This window comes from Engraulis encrasicolus, chromosome 16, assembly GCF_034702125.1.
Source record: "Engraulis encrasicolus isolate BLACKSEA-1 chromosome 16, IST_EnEncr_1.0, whole genome shotgun sequence".
NCBI classification, from domain to species: Eukaryota; Metazoa; Chordata; class Actinopteri; order Clupeiformes; family Engraulidae; genus Engraulis; species Engraulis encrasicolus.
The window spans coordinates 42,408,800-42,428,700 of NC_085872.1; the positions used below are offsets into that span (position 1 = coordinate 42,408,800).

The window sequence follows — 19,901 nt, forward strand, 5'->3', positions numbered from 1 at the left end:
TGGAGCTGGTCATGGGAGAGAGGCAACGAGAGATGGGCCAGCGCATTCTCAGCGCACTATCTCCCCAGTTCCAGATAAACAGTCCGTCCTCAGCCTTCCTCCCAGAGTGCGACACAGGTTGAACTGCTTGTGTGTGGCACCCTGGTGGCATGTCTGTGACTGGTATTCTTTTCAAGAAGTACCCGGCCCATCATTGTTCTACGTACTATCAGCTTGGGATATCTCTGACTTGTCAAGTCTGAACTGCCTGCTTTTAAAGTTAAGAGACAAGAGACAGAGACTTATCATGTAGATTCAAACATTTATTTGAAAACGGGAAACATTTTCTTTATTACAAAACAAATTGTGCAGATAGTGCAGAGCTTCATTAATGGTTCTGAATGTGACTTTTTTTTGCCAAATATGAAGATTCTTGCTATCTACTCAAACAAGACCCTTGTGTATAACCAAATACATGTCAATGCTTTTGAGAAAACAAAAAAACATACTGCTGTCCACATCTGCATGATAGACTTTCACTTATTTAATTTTTGTTCGATTTAGTCAACAAGCTATTTGGGATCTGCTCAAAGTTTAGCAATGAACAATATAAAAACCATAGAAAAGACCAAGATTCCCCTCGTATTCCATTCAGAATATCCAAAGTAGTGCATTCTGCTGTTGAAATAAGACAATAGCATTGGATCTTTCACAGATGTATTTGATAGATCCCCAAGTATAAATACTGTGTACCAACACTGAATTTTAAATGAATAGAGAATGATCATACTGTACACATGGACAAAGATGAGACATCAAAGCTTAGGATAGCAGCATACACAATGGAAAATATTATTACAAATACAGCATATTATTTAATGCTGAAATATCAGCAGTGAAGTATTTGATCAAAGTTAAAACATTTTTCGTAAATTATATCAACAGTACGTAAAATGAGTGGTGTGGTGTGTGGCAAACTTGCTCCTAGCATAGGACAAAATGTTAATTAGCCTGATACAGGGCATGCTAGGCAGAACATTGAGGCTGTTTGTAACTGCTGACAAACTTATTTTATGACTCCCAAAAAAATGGTCACATGCTTTTTTTCTCTCCTATATAATTCAAGCCACTAAACACACATTAAACTCAAATATTTCACTACTAACTGAGTACAAGATCTCAGATTTTCTGAGATTTCTTAGCTAATTGAGAGTATTTTCAAAATTGGTGTTACATAAAGTGGACATCTAATTTAGATGCTAATATGTCTGTCTCGAAGTACACCAAGTGCTACTTCTAAAGTGCCTTTATTCGTCAAACGTAGGATTTCCTGCGTTTTGGAATCAACTTTAGTTGCTGTGAATTAACCAGTTTCCGCAGTATGCTTTTCAGAATAGCTTGGTTTATTTTTGTGTGCTCTGCACACTAGTGAAGTGCCTGATGTGTTCTGTACAGTAATAACTGTCTATTCATCCTCCACTCTTGCACATACATCCTGGAAGACAACTGCTCTCAGTACCAAGATAGCACTAACAAAAGACTCTTTAAACTGGAGTCGCAATTCAAAATAAATTACTTGCAAAAAAAATAAAAAATACAAATCATTGTCATTTGTACAGATAAAGTCCTTCAGGCTTGTGGTACAAAAGTAAACTCCTTAAAGTCCAATGCAAAATCTAAGGACCTAGTGGTTGGAGGTTCCTGTCCCAGTCCGGCATACCAAAGGCTTATTACTTCATGAACCTGTTAGTCCTCTCCTCTTCAGTTTAATTTGCCTTCACTTCCTGCATCTGCAGGTGAGGTCTCTCTGACTCGGCACGGCAGTGGAAAAGAGAACTGCGTCTGGCTGCCTGCGCGGGAAATTCCCCACATCTTCTCGAGAGGCTGTGACACGCGCAAACGGCGTCACATCCACCTGCAGTGCCCTCGTGACGACAGTCTTCCTCGCTCAGGTGCTCAAACGCTTCCTCTGAAGACCAGCACCTCCGAGAGGCCTTTATTTCCTGCTTCCCTTGCTTCTCCTTTTCGAAGAAATGAAAAATAAACTCTAAACTCGACGCTGCCGTCATCAAAGCGGCGCGCTGTTGAGACAATACTACGTGTCCACAGGCGAGGGGGTGATGATCTCCACGCGCGGCGGAGACGTGTGCCCGCCATGTTGCTGCTGAGTCCGTGTGCCGAGCTGCTGTTGCTGCTCACCCCCCTGTTGCTCCTCCTCCTCGTCTCCCGCGTCCCTGTGCAAGCCCAGGTCAAAGGTGAACTTGTCCCCGGTCGAACCCGTGCCCGTGCCGTCCTCCCCGTCGCAGTAGGGCGGCGAGGGGCTCTGGGGGATCATGCTGTGGTACCAGTTCCTGTTCTCCTCCAGCGTGTCCAGGATGTCCTGGGCGTCCGGGTGCACCAGGTCCGCCCACGTCTCCCACAGAGGGTGCACTATGTAGTCGATGAAGCCCACCTATACAGAGAGAGAGAGGGAGGGAGAGAGAGATATGAAGAGAGAGAGAGAGAAAGAAAGAAAGAGAGAGAGAGAGAGAGAGAGAGAGAGAGAGAGAGAGAGAGAGAGAGAGAGAGAGAGAGAGAGAGAGAGAGAGAGAGAGAGAGAGAGAGAGAGAGAGAGAGAGAGAAAGTGTGTGTGTGAGAGAGAGAGAGAGAGATTGTGTGAGAGAGAGAGAGATAGAGAGAAAGAAAGTGGGAGAGCGAGAGCAAAAGTGGGGGAGAGAGAGAAACAAGAACAATGAGATTCGGAGGTCATTACGACATGACAGCTAGTGCTATGGAGAGCGTTACTTATTACTCAATACTGTTTTTGCCAAATTAGTTTTTGAACTCTTTGAACTCTTTTTCCATACAGTGCTGTTTCATTCTCAGAACAAGCAGCATTCATTACAGTTTCACATGAAACAGAAAACAGTCAATGAATGAAAAACAACAGATGACTGCACAGACGAGTGCACTCGTGTTACACTGTGGCAGTGGTGAAGCTGGTACTGAAACCAACAACAACCATCCAGAACATTAACCAGCTCCCACCACCACCTCCCAAACACCAAAACATAATATTAAAATAAAACATACATGAAAAGATAAATAAATAAAACAACCCAAGCCGGGAATCGAACCCGGGTCGCCCACCGGCGTAGCAGTCCAATGCCATAAATAAATAAATACAATTGAGCATGAACGCTTCTGCTCACTGCTCACCTGCGACTTCTCCACGGAGGCGGTGTGCTTGTCACACATGGGGCTGATCTCCATGCCTCTGTCCCTCTCGCGGTCGCCCTGGTGGAAGAACTCCTCCATGATGCGGTCCGTCCACTGCCGGTACAGCTCCAAGGGCTTGGTGGGGTTGCTCAGGTCCGCACAGTGCACCATGTTACGGAGGACCTGGAGGGGAGGAAAGAGGGGCAGAGGAGGGACACTATAAGACACAGATCTTTTACGGTTTTAAGTGAACACTCAGACTAGTACAGCCAGGGGCCTATACTTAGAGCCTGTTTCAGGAGTAAACCAGGTTGAAGGGGTATGCCACTATTTTGGGGCTTAATACAGTTAAAATCGTTGGCTGGGGTTTATAAAGGTGGTAAAGTGTCTTATTTTTCATGTTAAGCGTTGTCTTGCTTTAAGAGAAGTTAAAAGAGGGAATATGTCGCTAAGCTAGTGAAAGTCAATGTATCCGTGTAGCATTGTAGCATGCTACATGGATGCATTGACTTTCACTAGCTTAGCGACATGCTCCCTCTTTTCACTTGTCTTAAAGCAAGACAACGCTTAACATGAAAAATAAGACACTTTACCACCTTTATAAACTCCAGCCAACGATTTTAACTGTATTAAGCCCCAAAATAGTGGCATACCCCTTTAAGGTAAGAGGTAAGTCATCTAGAAGAGCCTCTTCTAATAGAAGAGCCTTTAAGAAAATGAGGAATGCATGGTTTTCTTTAAAAAATTGAGACTCCTGGCTCTTGTATTAGATGATTTACCTCTTAACTGAACCTGCTTTACTCCTGAACCAGCTTCTTAGCATCGCCCTCAGGTGTTACTGCTAACACGATAGTGTGATGGATAAAGTAAAAAATGTGAGAAACACTGTTGTTGTTTATGTTATGTACCTGTATCCTATCCGTGTAGTTGTCTAGCAGCAGCACTCCAGAGCTTGTGACCTTTTTCGTCTCCACCATCGTCTTCAGGTCTGCTAGTAAGCTCATGTGTTTTGACATGTCTGTGGCCAGGACCTGAAAAAACAGCAACAAAAAAAAATCACATGTAAATTATACATCCAACAAAATGAGCCAGAGAAGAGCAATAGATTACAGAATTGTATAAAGTTGGAGTAGAAGTATTCTTACAGATATAATAACAACACAAGTAGTGTGATATTAAATAGTTGAAACCATGTAATATCATACCAGTAGTGTTGTAATAACACCTGTAAGAATACCTCTACCTTTACTTTCTACAACTCTGATCTATTACACCAGAAACAACTCTTGTGTTCTTCTCACCATCTCAATGACCATCCTCCGCAGGTTCTGCCGCTGTTTCTTGGTGAGGTTCTGGAAGATGTCACAGTTCTCCCCCTGCAGCAGCTTGAAGCCCACAGCCAGGTGATGGTTCTCCAGCACCGACTCATCATTGTACATGAGGGCCAGCTCAGAATCTACACAGTAACACATTGAGCAGTGAGTTAAGTCAAAAATGTGTGCTCACATGTATAGTATGTAGAATGATTATCTCCTGCCCCCACATGTTTTATTTAGCATACGTCCTCATTTTATAAGTTGTTTGCAACATTTCATTTTGCTTTCTGTTTTATGCAATCTCTTTTTTGTCAACCTATTCTTTATGCTACCACCCAGTTGGCGACAAAAATGTCTAGGATGTCAACTGTCAGCAGTGTGCAACCAGCAGGGGGTTCAGAGTTCTGGTTCTACTCACTGGTGTTGATGAGGAACTGGTTGGAGACACCCGGATGGTCCACATCATGGATCGCAGCAGCAAAGATGGCCGCCAGAATCTCCAGATCAGTGAAGACTGCCTGTTGTCGAGCGGGAGGAGAACAGGGGTTAACACAATCTGCACAATTCAGGGCAGTCATGGGTAAGCGGTTAGGGCGTCAGGCTTGTAACCCAAAGGTTGTCGATTCGACTCCTGACCTGCCAGGTTAGCGGGGGGAGTAATTAACCAGTGCTCTCCCCCGTCCTCCTCCATGACTGAGGTACCCTGAGCATGGTACCGTCCCGCCGCACTGCTCCCTAGGGGCCGCCTTTGAGGGCTGGCCCCTTGCACGGGTGAGGCATAAATGCAATTTTGTTGTGTGCAGTGTCCAATGGAGACACTGACGAAGGCAACAGCCGAAACGTTTGTCTACACTTCTGCTGCTATGTAAATAAAAAAATAAAAAAGAAGAAAAGAAGAACCCGAGTGCGATCCACTTTTTCACCTGCAGTGTGCAGTGTCCAATGACAATGGGATTTGGAGTTTCCCAGTGGGCGTTCACTTCCACTTCACTATTTAGCAAATATTAACAGAGTCGTGTGAAGTGACCCCTCCCGTATAAACAAATATGAGTACATTTACTCATGTGCAGCTTAAGTAGATTTACGCAACATGGGAATGCAAACAAAGACCTAAAGTCTGGCCAACACCCCTTCACCTTTGACACGGACTTGACTCGGCTGTGAGGCATTGTAAACACCAATTGAAATAAGACGTAAGAACCGGGAATTGTAAACACCCGCTGAAATGACAGTTGGGCATGGTGGCGATTTAATGACTGTTATGACTGATTACGGAGTGCGTCTTAATGTGAGTGTGTGAGTGTGTGAGTGTGTGAGTGTGTGCGCGTGTACTTACGTCCAGAGCGGGAGTGGAGAGCAGGATGTGTGTGGACTGGGCCACGTCAGCTGCGTGCAGGCTGTTATGGTAGGCCACGTCCGAGTGGTAGTGGTCTTCCAGCGTCATCATGTACGTCACAAACGTGTCCATGGGAATCTTAAACGTCTTCATCAGGTCCCTCTCCTTGAAGCAGAAGACAAACGCTACATTTACTACATCCTGCCGTGTGATTTTGTTAAGCCAGCAGTAACTTTCAAACTTGCTGTGAGTGTTGCTTTGATGACTCATCAGGGGCCTATCCTACAGTCATCAGGGGCCTATCCTACAGTAAGAAGCTGGTTCAGTTAAGAGGTAAATCATCTAATACAAGAGCCAGGAGTCCTCATTTTCTTAAAGGCCAACTTCCGATAAAACTCAGTTTTACTCACTCCTTTCGAAGATCGGACGGTCACCCCAAGTTAAACTCACTTGCAAGGCTCTCATAGCGGTGCGTCAACTCTCTGTCTCCTGGCTGTGTTTCCCGGTGTTTCCCAATTTACATAAATAATGCAGAGAAACGAGCGAATCACGAAAGCCTTTCTGTGTTTCGTCACGTCGAAAGAAGGCGTTGCCCACAAAGGTTTATATCGACCCATTTATCTAAAAACATGTCGAGTAATTTTTTTCTGCTTCTTTTCAAAACAAGCAACGTCTGGTGGCCCGAAACATAGCTTAGCTTAGCTATCAGCTGGTTGCTACTCTCAGGTACACACACAGCACAAAGCCTCATACATAAAGCCTGCTCACTCCGGTTGCTCCGTGCATGCAGCTCGCCTAGGGGTCGCTGTCGAAAGAGCACAGCCCTGAATGGAGCCTACACGCCTCCGTTGGCGCCCCTATAGTGCAGTACCACCCGGGGAAGTGGCGACTCTGTTTCCCATTACATTCTCTCCAAGAACTGGAGGACTGAGCCAATCAGAGACGCGTTTCTTTGAGAGCAGGAGGAGTGAGCCAATCAGAGACGCATTTCCACGAGAAACACGGAACACTCTCTCGTTTCTCCACAAGCCACCTTGCCAGCTTGCAAAAACGTCTTGAAACAAAGCAACCAGAAAGTTTTTTAAAACAGGACCAACGCGTAACACATTCAATAACAATTGGGAACACGGCAATATTAATTAAATGACGTTGAGAGGCCATCTTTAAGAAAATAATGACTCCAGGCTCTTCTACTACAGTAGATGATTTACCCCTTAAATCAACCTGGTTTTCTCCTGAAGCAGTTTCGTAGTATACCCTTCGGGGGAGATGATCTGACTCACCTGGAAGATGGCGTACATGACGCAGGTGAGGGGCCGCCGATGGGAATGCTCAGCTATCCTGAATATGTTCAAACCCCACTTGTTGATATCCTCAAGGTCCTGTAAGAGAAACATATTCGGCATCACATACATGCTCAGTCTTGACAGTCTCCAAATGTTCCTTACTGTTCAAGCCTAAAGAGAAGAATGCTGCAGGTACAAAGACAACCCTGTCAACGGCAATGTCTGCTATGACTGCTACTGTATGTGACTCATTTGTGTTTAGTAATTCAAGCTAATCATAAGGAACTGAAATAATTACCACTTGGGCAAAAGAAATGCGGTCGAAAACAACGAATGAATGAGTTTAATCAACGCCTTGTTAATATCTCCAGCGCCACAGGTGTCTCACCTTTGCCAGAAGGTCCTCCATGTCCGTCTTGACCCCGAAGCGGCCGACGCTGCTGCAGCCTCCGGTGATGCTGGGCCCGTGCGTGACCTTCCTCACCCCAGTGATGTGACTCATCATGAGCTGCTGCTGCTGATGGTGATGATGCTGCTGCTGGTGCCGTCGCTTCCTCTCACGGGCCTTCGACGGGGGCAAGGGGATGTCCAGCTCATTCTGCTTGTCTGGAGGAAAAACAAGGGAGAGAAGAATTTCAAAACAGGAAATGATTTACTGTTCCGTTCCAAGGCACGAGGGACTCCACGAGAGCGATAAGAAGGCAACGGGGGAGTGTGTGCGAGCAGGAAACGGTGTTAAGGGAAGTGTGAAGGAGAGAGGGCAATTTCACGTGATCCTGGTAGATGTGCGAAGTAACACTTGAAGTGTTTTTTTATATTTCGGTCCAGTCTCATTTACACAAATGTGCTGACTATTCCTCAAAAAAACTTTCCTCTTAAAGTGTATCATAGTTCATGTGGAAACAGCCCCTTGCAACAGCAACCACTATGGACTTGTCGATATCGTCAACATCACCGTCTCTCTCATCACCACATACTGTAAATAATACGGAGAAAACCGGATGCCGAAATGTGGACTAAAGAAACAAGTTCACGAGGAATTGTATCATGCTGGCATCACACATGACAGTCAGCACAATTCCATGCAGGCAAACCGATACTGTTACAGCCCATTGACACAGTCAGGCCTACGGCAAATCAGTTCGAGGTCACGCTTTTCTTTAAACACCTCTCGAGAACAGTTGAAAGTATTGTCACTAAATAATTTAGACAATAGGCATCAAGTTGGAGTAATAATAGACAGTAATATACAGTATGCTGTAAATTATGCTAAAGTATGCCACATTAAATATCCCAGTGTTTGTGAAATGCTGTATTTCGCCTATGGTGGAATAACTAATGTTCCCGTTCATAATTATTTGTCTTGGCACCAGTGCTCGCTCCCATGCTGGCTGTACAGCATACTGTTGTTGACGGAGAGTGTTTGCATCGCTCCATGGGACACCATGTGATGTCTCCCAGTGCCGTGCACTCCCTTGTCACACTTTAATGAGAAGCCCATTTCAGGGCTTCATTTCAGGGCACCGAGCCAGGGTACATTTACTCCTCCATCCCCTGATGAATATACAGTACATACCCTGAACAATGTCATCAACAAACCAGTGCACTAAAACATAGCATGTAGTACACAAAGATATGACAATGTATGCCTGTGTGTATGTGTGTGTGTGTATGTGTGTGTGTGTGTGTGTGTGTGTGTGTGTGTGTGTGTGTGTGTGTGTGTGTGTGTGTGTGTGTGTGTGTGTGTGTGTGTGTGTGTGTGTGTGTTTGTGTGTTTGTGCGCGCGCGCGTGTGTGTGTGTGTGTTTGTGTTTGTGTGCATGTGTGTGTTTGTGTGTGTATAGGCGCTCTTCATCATAGACTGCATAGCAGCTGTAGACCAGATAAGACTGGTTAAGCAGCAGTAAGCACAGCGGTGCAGGCAAGACGTACGTCCGAACAACAAGGATCCCCTCAGTCTATCCCCCTTACAGTCAGAGATTCTTTAAGTATACAGAGATATGCCAATGTAATAGGTTTCTATGGGCACCTAACATGACCAGGTTCCGGTCTGCCTAAAGGGGCGTGTCATAATGCTCCTAGCATTGAATAGAACATTCCTTAGGTCTGCCTAGGTCTGCCTAAAGGGGGATTTCTCCCCCCAATAATAGAACCCGGAAACAATGGGCCAATAGAGCTCGAAAGTCCCGCCCCTTAGTTCCGCGTTTCACGGTACCTAAGCTGACCATCTAACAACATGGTAGAGAGTAAATATCTTCTGATCTCAGTCATGATATGCGCTGGGCTACAAATATGCTGTTTAAGAGGCTAGATAAAGATTATTCATGCAGAAGTATCAATGTTTTGTTCCGAGGCCGTCGGCATGAAAAATGTGAAGAAACACAGCTTTCTAAAAAGTTTGGGGGTTCGTACGAAAAATTAAACAAAAATATTAAAAACAACATATATGGAGCTCGTGGCACAACTTGAAGGTGATCGAAACATCATTTTAATACCGCCATTGGATTACATGCTACAATGTTCGGCTAAAATCGCTGTTGAGGTCCCATGAAATCGGGGGAAGTGACGTCACTTTCAAGCTCTATGGCACCTCTCTCTCTCTACTCTCTGTTACAGTTCCTCTCTCTTCCTTAACTCCTCTCACTCAGACACCACTATTGGGAAAAGCATAGCCCCATCAGACTTCTCTCTCTCCGACATAATGTAACAGCGTAGAAGGTAAAGGCAGACTGAATTTTTTTGTCACGGACACAGCCGTAGTCCCTTAATGCACGCCGTATCTCCTGTGGCACACTGTAATAGACATTGAAAGTTAACTGCTATAGTACTACACTACTATGACAGTGCACAGGGCCTTTAGTAATGCATTACGACTTGGTCATTGCCATTCTGGTAACAGCTCATTTATAATGCTGTGTCTTAAGGGGTTAACACACTCTAAAGAGACAGACTGGCACTTACCCAAAAAGGTGTTGGAGATGTACTCTGACACCTGGTTCCCAGAACGGCTCATCTCGGACAGATGAGTAAGTTCTCGGTTCAACATCCTCTTGAACTGGTGAGGGAAGAGAAAGAGAAAGAGAAAGACAGAGGAGAGGGTCAGGTAAGGCAAGCTTGCAATCAGGGTGCCTGAATACAGAAAAACACTGATGGATAGAACGAGGTAAAACCTACACTGGGGGGAAATCAGCAAGGTCTGTCGCCTGATGTGTAAGGGCACGCTGAAACCGTAATCATTGGGGCACAACATGACATATTGTCAAGCACAGGCTCTATGTGCTAAAACAAAACACAAAATAATACAAAATTGTGTACACAGCCATGCACAATCATGAAGCAGAGATATCAACACAACAACACGCAGGCCCCCCCTGAACACAAACACATATTATCGCAAGAAGTGGCCGCACCTTGATGTAACCCCATGACACAGACAGCAAATAGTTGGCTTCTGGCATCTTGGCGTCCTGAAATCCTAGCGTGCTACGCTGTGGCTGATCTGTACAGTACCTCTGTTAGCGATGCGTGGACCACATAGCAGTAGCATCCAGCCTCCAGCCTCACACGCCCCCTCTCTTGCTCTCAGCCTTTGCTTCCCTCTCATCCTCCCCCGTCTCATCCAGCCTCAGTAGCAGCCTCACAACACTACATATAAGCACAGCAACACCGACAACCAATCCCAGGAAGAAAAAAAAAACTCGCTGGCTGTATTGAGCTGGCTGCAGTAACAGCCACAACCAAAATAACGTTTCTCTCTTTTCCGCTATCCTGCTGTCTCCTTGAGTCTAGTGTGCGCACGGCACATCAGCACGCTGCTACTGCTAGCAACCCTCTGCTACCCGCTCCCGCTCCTCTTCCGCTGTTGCTCTCTCTCTCTCCCATGCACTCACATGCATGCACGCAGGCACACACATATGCACACACACGCGCACACACACACACACGCACACGCACACACACACACACACACACACACACACACACACACACACACACACACACACACACACACACACACACACACACACACACACACGCACACACACACACACACACACACACGCACACGCACGCACACGCACACACACACACACACACGCGCACCACACTCTTGATTCTCTTTTCTACCCGTCTTCAGGGTGATGCATCAACAACATGAACTTATCACAATGGTAATTAACTACACAGAAATGCAGTTGATCCCTTTCAATCGTGCAATGACTAATAGTGTCATTCTGGAGGTAATCGATTTACAAGTTAGAAACTGCCTATTGCTTTTGAGAAAAAATTAGGGACTGCCTGACTGTTTTCTGCAAGGAGAGTCATGGTTTCACCTATGTCTAATACATAGAGCACAGCAGTCATATTTCTCTCCACTCTTCGTCATCAGTGTTTTCAACATAATAAACCTTGATGTTCATTACTGGAGCATGTGAGTTCTTTCTGGTATCTTGACATTTCAATTACACAGAGTATACTGAAAAGCAGACAGAAACACCTCACCTACACATTCAGTTATTAGTCACTTGGCTTGGTCTTATCAGATAAGTCATGACTCTCTCAAAAGGTTAAATACACACAACTGTCTACTACACTCATCCACAAAACAAAATTCAACACTATCCACAAAACGCACTTCAACACCATGTCTCTCCTCTTCCTGTTTGAGATATACTAGAGTCTCCCTGCACTATTCTTTTTCTTACTTCCACTGTCCATGCAGTGCACTGACCCCAACAAAAAACAACTCAAATTTACAAAACATTGTTTATGGTTGCAACAGGTTACACAACTTAAGCTACATAACTCAGTTTGTTTATGTCACATGGCTCCACAAAGGAGGTTTTCAAAGTCCCGTCTTGGGATCAGGTTTGATTTCCTAAAGCCTTGACACTTATAAATACTAAGGTGGAGATTATGCACGACTTGCAAGCAGGTTTGCAACTTGCAGACCACTTAAACCATTTCTACCTAAGGGACCGATTTCCCACAATCTTCAATTATATCAACCCATGCATTCCGTGAACAAAATCGGTAAATCATTTTATGGCAGATTTTTTTTTAAAACAATAAAAAATGAAAACAAAAAAAACCCCAAAACTACTGCACTACTGTATAATCGAATTCAACTAAACAAGCAATTTATTTGGACACAAGCAATTATTTGGAAATTTGGCAAACAACAATATTTTTCTTTTGTGTAGATGAGAGCTGCTCAACATTTCCTAATTCAAGCCATGTAAAGAGCCACAACAACTCCAAAATCAGCTTTCTGGCGATCTCTATCCAGCCCATAATTTCTTCGCAATAAACTTCTAAAGAATAAACTTAAACTGATAAAAAAACAGAGAATGACATAAATCTATTAAATTAGGGTGAGACAGCATCAGAACATAGACTAAAGAAATAAATATGAAACCAACTCAAGTCAACAGTTTACAGTTGAGGTGCACACAGCATCGCATCCAAGCAGTGGCATCAAGACACTTTCTTTGTGCCAAAACTCGCTTTTCAACATGGCTCACACTTTTTGCCATAGAGTGAAAGCAAGGTGAAAAATCTTTAAAAGATCAGCTCCAAACACTGTGCACACTCACCTCTCTCCAGCCCTTCATTACTCCTCTAGATTTCTGCGTCTTTTCTGAACAACACAATCCCATGTCTGTTCGAGCAGCGCTCCAGCGGCTGAGCGTGTGTGAATGTGAGTGTGTGTTCCCGTGCTGCGCTGCGCTGCGCTGCTCTGCTCTGCTCTGCTCTGCTCTGTGCTGTGCTTACTCGCACAGGACTGCTCACTGTGACGGCTGTCAGGAAGTGCATGAGACAAAGTCCCGGCTGATTCAACTCCACCACACAGTTGCCTCCTGTCTAACTCCTCCTCTCCTCTAGCTCCGCGCTACACTACTGCTGCTCACTCTCTTACAGGGCAAGCTCTGCTGAGCACGCACGCACACATATGCATACACATACACACACACACATGCATACGTACACACACACACGCACACACACACACGCACGCACACACATGCATACACACACATGCATACACACACACACACACACACTCTGTGTCTATACCCTGCAGCTACACATGCACACACTTCTCTCATGTTTTACTGTTTTAACAAGATGACTCAAGGAAATAGAGAAGGGAATGACTTCTTATTTCATTTCATTCATTTATTTTTTTGTTTTAACAATTACCCAGGTATATGCAATGGCAATAAACTAGCTTTGTTGTGTTATGTTGGAAAAAAAGTCTTTTTTTTTGCAAAACAAAGTTACTAATTTTTAAGCAACGCAATAGACTAGCTTTGTTATGTTATGTTGGAAAAAAATATTATTTTTTTGCAAAAAAAAGATGCTAATTTCTAATGACTGTGGCAGGAGATAGAGAAGCAGGGGAGGTCTACATAGTCACCCCTTAGGGGGCTTCTGACCTCTCGTAAGGTTGGGGCACGGCTGACCTGGTCCTGGGTCAGGTCAGGTGACGGACCCGTTGGCAATTTACCAACTCTGATGTGCATTGGGGTCAGACAGACTGCCTCCGTTTGCACCTTACTGAACCAGGCCAGTTTGATTCTTTTTTTTAATGTATTTATTTTTTTGGTCTTTTTGACTTTATTTATGACAGGACAATGAAGGTGGTGAGAGGAAGTGAGTGGGGAGAGAGAGACGGGGAAGGGCCGGCAAAGGATCCAGGCCGGGAATCGAACCCGGGTCAGCCGCATGGTAGACGAGTGCCCTACCGGTTGGCCACGGCAGGGCCCAGTTGATTTCTTACAGCTACAGGCTTGTTAAAGGGGTATGCCACTATTTTGGGGCTTAATACAGTTGAAATCGTTGGCTGGGGTTTATAAAGGTGGTAAAGTGTCTTATTTTTCATGTTAAGCGTTGTCTTGCTTTAAGACAAGTTAAAAGAGGGAATATGTCGCTAAGCTAGTGAAAGTCAATGTAACCGTGTAGCATTGTAGCATGCTACACGGATCCATTGACTTTCACTAGCTTAGCGACATATTCCCTCTTTTAAGTTGTCTTAAAGCAAGACAACGCTTAACATGAAAAATAAGACACTTCACCACCTTTATAAACCCCAGCCAACGATTGTAACTGTATTAAGCCCCAAAATAGTGGCATACCCCTTTAAGGAACAAGAGTTTCAGCCTCAGGAGAGCAAATGTGTCATGCATGAGAGAAGTATTATTTATAATTCTCATGAAGAAATTTTCAAATGAGTTTCTATGTGAGTATTGAGCGATTATGCTAGAGTCAACAAGAGTTTACTTTTCCAGCGCAGTGTTGATACAAGAGTCAACAGTTCAAAGGTACAAAGGTTTGCCGAAACAAAAATGTGAAATTTCCAAAAGTATTTCCTTTCTTGCACTATTAGCCATGGATCCAGGAAACAAATAATGAAAACTTGAGCTAAATAAACAAGTAAGTAATATATAATATATAATATATCTAATTTTCCTTGACAGTACATCAGTTTAATTTTTGAACACACCCATATGTATGTGTTTAAGCGACCAAGGTCCTAGTAACTTACTGACCTTTAAGAATTACTGACTTTAAGACCTATTGACAATGAATGAATGTGTGTGTCCATGAAGTGGTAGCAACCATTCGCACCAGGCTAAGGGTCATTATTCACTGTGTCCCTGCCTATTTTGCCAAGTTCATTTACAGTAATTGCCTGTAAAACTGTCAACAGTCCAAGAGTTTGCTTTCCCTCTGAACCAACTGACCTTTCTCAGCGAGTGACACTGTTCACGTTAAACAGTGAGTGGGTATCAGTTAACCATACACCACCCCCCTACATGAAAATCTTTATCCTCCATGTAAATCAACAGTGCAGGGAAAGTTTAGAGAGCCCCCACCACACACCCATGCAGGAGGACAAGTGACGAGTGTGCACGACCACCCTGCCTGCACGTTAGGCAGCTAGCGCTCTGAGCGACGCCCGCCCCCCTTGCAACGGCCACTTTCACTATAGCCCCCAGAATTTTACAGAGCCGCCGCCGCCACACACCCATGCACGACAAGTGACGAGTGCACGTCACGACCACCCTGCATGCACGTTAGGCGCTCTGAGCGATCGCCCTCCCCCTTTGCAACGGCCACTTTCACTATAGCCCCCAGATGATGACACAGACAGACATGTGGGATGCAGGCAGTGCAGCCAGATCAACACCAGGCTGTGGGCCTGCAGCACCACACAACGACATTTACAATAGATACTCATCTCTCGTACAAACACCAACGTACACACAAAGACACACGCTCACACTCAATAGCAGCCTGTGGGGCCCCGGCAACATCTAGATGTTAATTTTGTGAGCGCACGCACGCATGCACGCACATTATTGTAGACTAATTTGCTTGTCTGTTTTTCTTTGTCTTTCAAAAGTCTTCTTAAATGTTTTTTTTTATCAAGTTAGGCTGTACAGTAGAAAAATATTTCACCACTTCAATAACTCCTATTCGTCAAAGTGCCATTACATTGATTTATAATTCACGAAGCAGAATCACGAACGCACGCACACGTACGAACACGCACGCGCACACACGCACACATATACCTTTTTTCTGCACCATTCAACCACTGACCTTGTTGGAGGCCATGTCACTGACGGAGCGGTATGTCTGGATGGTCTCCAGCTGGTCCAGGCACCAGTCCAGCTCCTCCATGGTCTCCACTGCCAGCCGCTGGTAGGACTCGTCTGGGGGGTGGGGGCAACACAGCACAGCACACACACACACATGAACACATAATCAGACCCCCCCCAGCCAGCATACAATCCCCCCTCTTACAGCATACACAAAGGGCTGGGCAAGCCTACGTCTTAACTGAATACAAGACACAGGAATGTAGGTACATCAGTGGAAATTTAGAATCTTTTTCAAATGTAGGTGCATGAATAGGACTGACGTTTCAACGCAGTGTGTGTCTTGTCGAGTCCATAGTCAGGACCCCCCCCCCAACCCCCTACCACCCCCCAGGTTCCAGGGAGCTCAGGGGCTTCAGGTGCTCTGAGCAAGCAGCACATGGTCCCACTGTGACTACCTGATCGGGCCCAAACTCCAAGCACCAAGGGAGGGTTTAGCTGGTGGTGGTGGTGGTGGTGGTCTCCCCTCCCCTCTATTCTGGCAGCAAAGATCTCCTCTGGTGCATCAGTCACCCCAGGAGCACTGCTCTCTGTGTGAACTGTGGTATGTTGCCCCTGCTTCCCCTTTCTCTCTCTCTCTCTCTCTCTCTCTGTCGCTCCCTCTCTCTCTCCATATCTCTGTGTCTCTATCTCTATGTACTGTATCTCTCTGTATCTCTCGCTCTCTGTGTTTCTCAGAGGCTCTTGTTCTCAGACTGCTGTTGCTGCTGGCTCATTCCCTCCTGGAGTGTTGTTTTTCAGTTCAACAGCAGAGTATCACTCTCTTTTTTCTAATATTCCCTTCCTGTGCTTCCATCTCTGGGTCTCTCTCCCTCTCCGTCCCCCTGGAGCGCTAGTGTGTCAATGACCTCACAGCCCGAGGATGGACTGACTCTGTGTTACACTGTTGAAGATTGTCTACCTCGAAACCAGAGCGCAATCCCAAACCAGTTCAGGTGTGCACAAAGTACGTAGGCTGGGTGACGGTCATACTAGGTTATGTCTGATGTGGAACAGTGTAAGGTACTGTGACCAGTGAGACTGGGTGTGACTAGTTTAGTGTAAGAGCAGAAAAAAGGGTAATCACAAGAACAAAAGAAGAATGGAAGAGTGTGCTTGTGTGAGCCAGAGAGAGAGAGAGAGAGAGAGAGAGAGAGAAAGAGAGAGAGAGAGCGCGAGAGAGAGAGAGAGAGAGAGAGAGAGAGAGAGAGAGAGAGAGAGAGAGAGAGAGAGAGAGAGAGAGAGAGAGAGCGTGCACTTTTGTGTGTGTGTGTGTATGTGTGTTTGCATGTGGGGGGTGGTGGGGGCAGCAGAGATTGATTCAGTAACATGAGGCAGATGTTCCTGAGCTCCCGCTCCGCACACTACAACCCTTCAAATCTGCGTCGGCAACTAGAAAGACTCAAGTTAATGAGCCTGCACTGTTTCCTTTGATCCACCCAAAATTGGGGGGTGGGTGGGGTTGGAGTGAGGGAGGCAGGAGGGGGGGGGGGTGGGGGGGGGCGGGGGTTCTGTTTGCATGAGCAACACAAGAGGCAAACTTTACTCCCTCGGCTGGAAACAGTCCAGCCCCGGTTGAGTCTCTGCCAGAGAAAGGAGATCCACTTCCCCTCCGTGTAAAGACACATCCAAAGGCTGGACTGGACTTGAGTCATGGAGGAGTGACCGTCCCTCATGACAGGCAGGGTTGCCAGATGAGGCTGATGATTTCCAGCCCAAAAAATGCTCAAAACCCGCCTGGAAGCACAAAATCCTGCCCAATTCTATTGATTTCTATGGCCAAAAAATGTACTCGCACACAGCCATCCTAAGCAGTCCAACTGGGCGGGGAAACAGCCCAATCTGGCAACACTGATGACAGGACTGTGTCAGTCACAGAGGTACACATACTAACTGTACACACATGGCGGTGGTTGTTTTTTTTTATAATCGACGAGTGACAGGGAGAAATTAAATGAATCCCAAACATTGCTCTGTTCATTTCTGGTTGTTCCACCACACAACCAGAATCTGTACTACATCGCTGACTTGTACTGATGTCAAGCTGTGGTGACATTGAAGATGTCTACGCACTAGTCTGTATGTGAGTCACTCGGGACATCTGGTTACTGTGACATTCTGAGTGGCCGCACAGGTCGACATTTAAAAAAAAAAAAAAAATCAGAGTGACCTTACTTTGTTTGCAAAGGTCACTAAAATGCTGTCATACTGCCCCAGTTCATAAGCGCACTGTAAAAAAAGGGGACAAAATCCAGTGTTTGGGCCCTGCCGTGGCCAACTTGTAGGGCACTCGCCTGCCATGCGGCTGACCCGGGTTCGATTCCCGGCCCGGGTCCTTTGCCGACCCTCTCCCAATTCGCTTCCTGTCCACCTCTCACACTGTCCTATCAAATAAAGTCGTAAATAAAGTAAAAAGATCAATTTTTTTTTTTTTACATCCAGTGTTTGGGCTGCCGGTAATTACAAGTTTATAACTTGATGGAGCGTGAGATGAATTGCCATTAGCGAACAAACAACAGAGAGGCGATTCCACATGGCATGAGCGGACGTCCTGTGCTGACGTCATGAAAGGCCTGGAGGCCATCGCTCCCTTCTGAAGCGGAGGCACTGCACTGCGAGTGGTGGCGGACTCGGACTCCAGCGCCTTGTTTCGCTCACTCACATATGGAGTCCATTCGGTCCACATGTGGGAATCATACGGCTGGCGCAGCTACACTCACGCAGCCACATCAGAGGAGAAAAGCAGCACGTGTGCCCGTCTTGTGCGTATGCATGCACTTTGTAGGTGCGTAGCCTATGTGTGTGTGTGCGTGCATGTGTGTGTGTGTGCGTGGTTTAATGAAACATCTTTGGCAACACTACCCAAATTCATACCGGCTTAAGTGTTGATGGAAACCATCAATTCAAGCGCATAGCTATATATCGGCCACATGGAGACTGCCTGCCAACAGATCATCGCACGCTCCAGTTGTGTTGGAAAAAGGTGCTTTTTTCAATTGAAAAAAGGGTAAAAAAAGGGGGGGGAATCAAATTAAGTTTAAGCTGACCCACTTGAGTAGTTAGCATTGAGCTGACCCTTGTGAAAATGAGGTCCAAGCAAATTGGAGTGCTGTCACTTCAATGCCAAGGTCACATCAACTCAAACACAGGCGATGCCTAACTGGAAACAGACAGAAATAGTAAACCGGTGACCCGTTTGTTCGGACGTGTGACGTTGGTTCATTCAACAGGGAATGTTTTAAGCATAGCAGCAGAGTCTGATGTTGATTATTAATGAAACGGTGAGGCTGCCTCTCCACAATGGCACTCTTGGTCCGGTGCGCTCTGACGCACTTCCCTCAGAGGGGGCTGGCGAGCGTACTGTACGTAGGGATTACCCCAAAGCCACCCTCTTGCTCATGACAACCTGGTCATTCAGGTCTCCTCCTCTATGCATGCATGCAGGGAAGCCGACACGGGGGGGGGGGACAAAGGGGACAGTTGTCCAAGTCCCATGGACAGAGGGGGCCCAGAATTGGGTTCACATTCCATTCATGTATGTATTGGGTGGGTGCCCCTTTCAGATGACTTTGTCCTGGGCCCAGTCAAAGCTGTCAGCGACCCTGCATGCATGCACGCACGCAGTCCGGCCTCAATTTGACTCTTCCCGTGTGGTCTAGTTACAACGGGCCACAGTGTGGACCCTCCACCTCTTCCTCCTCCTCCGAAGTGCCCACATACTATGAAGCCCACAAACAGCCCCTTTGTGAGGACAATCTGTTTTTTTCTGTGAGTTTCCTGGCATATTAAACTGTCATCATACACACAGTATACTGTAAACAAGTATGTTCCCTCTCTCTTATACAGTAATGAAGGCTAACGGCTTGCAACCAGTACACTCCATTCAAAAAGGTGGTCTTTTTACGCCATCCCTCCCTCCACACTGCACTTGGTGCCTAGTCCAACTGCCGTTTCATGACTGTGTTCACTGCCAGCCACACTTCCCAGCATCTCACAAAGCTACACTCTGCCCAACTCCAGCAACTATATTAACTTCTTTCCTTCCTTTTAAACTATTAGTGAGGAATGGTTAAGAGTTCTGGAAAGGATATACACACTTACTAAAAGCTACACGCCAAAATTGTTTTCTTCTTTGTCCG

At 45.8% G+C, this 19,901-nt stretch overlaps 1 protein-coding gene across 2 annotated transcripts in view; it reads right to left on the minus strand.

Moving 5' to 3' along the window:
* Positions 1-287: 287 nt before the first annotated feature.
* pde4bb (phosphodiesterase 4B, cAMP-specific b) overlaps positions 288-19,901 on the minus strand; it is a 47,408-nt gene continuing 27,794 nt past the window's right edge. For both annotated transcript variants that reach the window (XM_063219669.1, XM_063219670.1), the window contains 10 exons: positions 15,725-15,837; positions 10,076-10,169; positions 7,504-7,721; positions 7,113-7,211; positions 5,830-5,994; positions 4,912-5,011; positions 4,479-4,633; positions 4,086-4,208; positions 3,178-3,360; positions 288-2,431 (listed from right to left, as the gene is read on the minus strand). In XM_063219669.1, the coding sequence (XP_063075739.1) occupies positions 2,075-2,431; positions 3,178-3,360; positions 4,086-4,208; positions 4,479-4,633; positions 4,912-5,011; positions 5,830-5,994; positions 7,113-7,211; positions 7,504-7,721; positions 10,076-10,169; positions 15,725-15,837 (1,607 nt within the window). In that variant the 3' untranslated portion in view covers positions 288-2,074. The remainder of the gene's footprint in view (positions 2,432-3,177; positions 3,361-4,085; positions 4,209-4,478; positions 4,634-4,911; positions 5,012-5,829; positions 5,995-7,112; positions 7,212-7,503; positions 7,722-10,075; positions 10,170-15,724; positions 15,838-19,901) is intronic.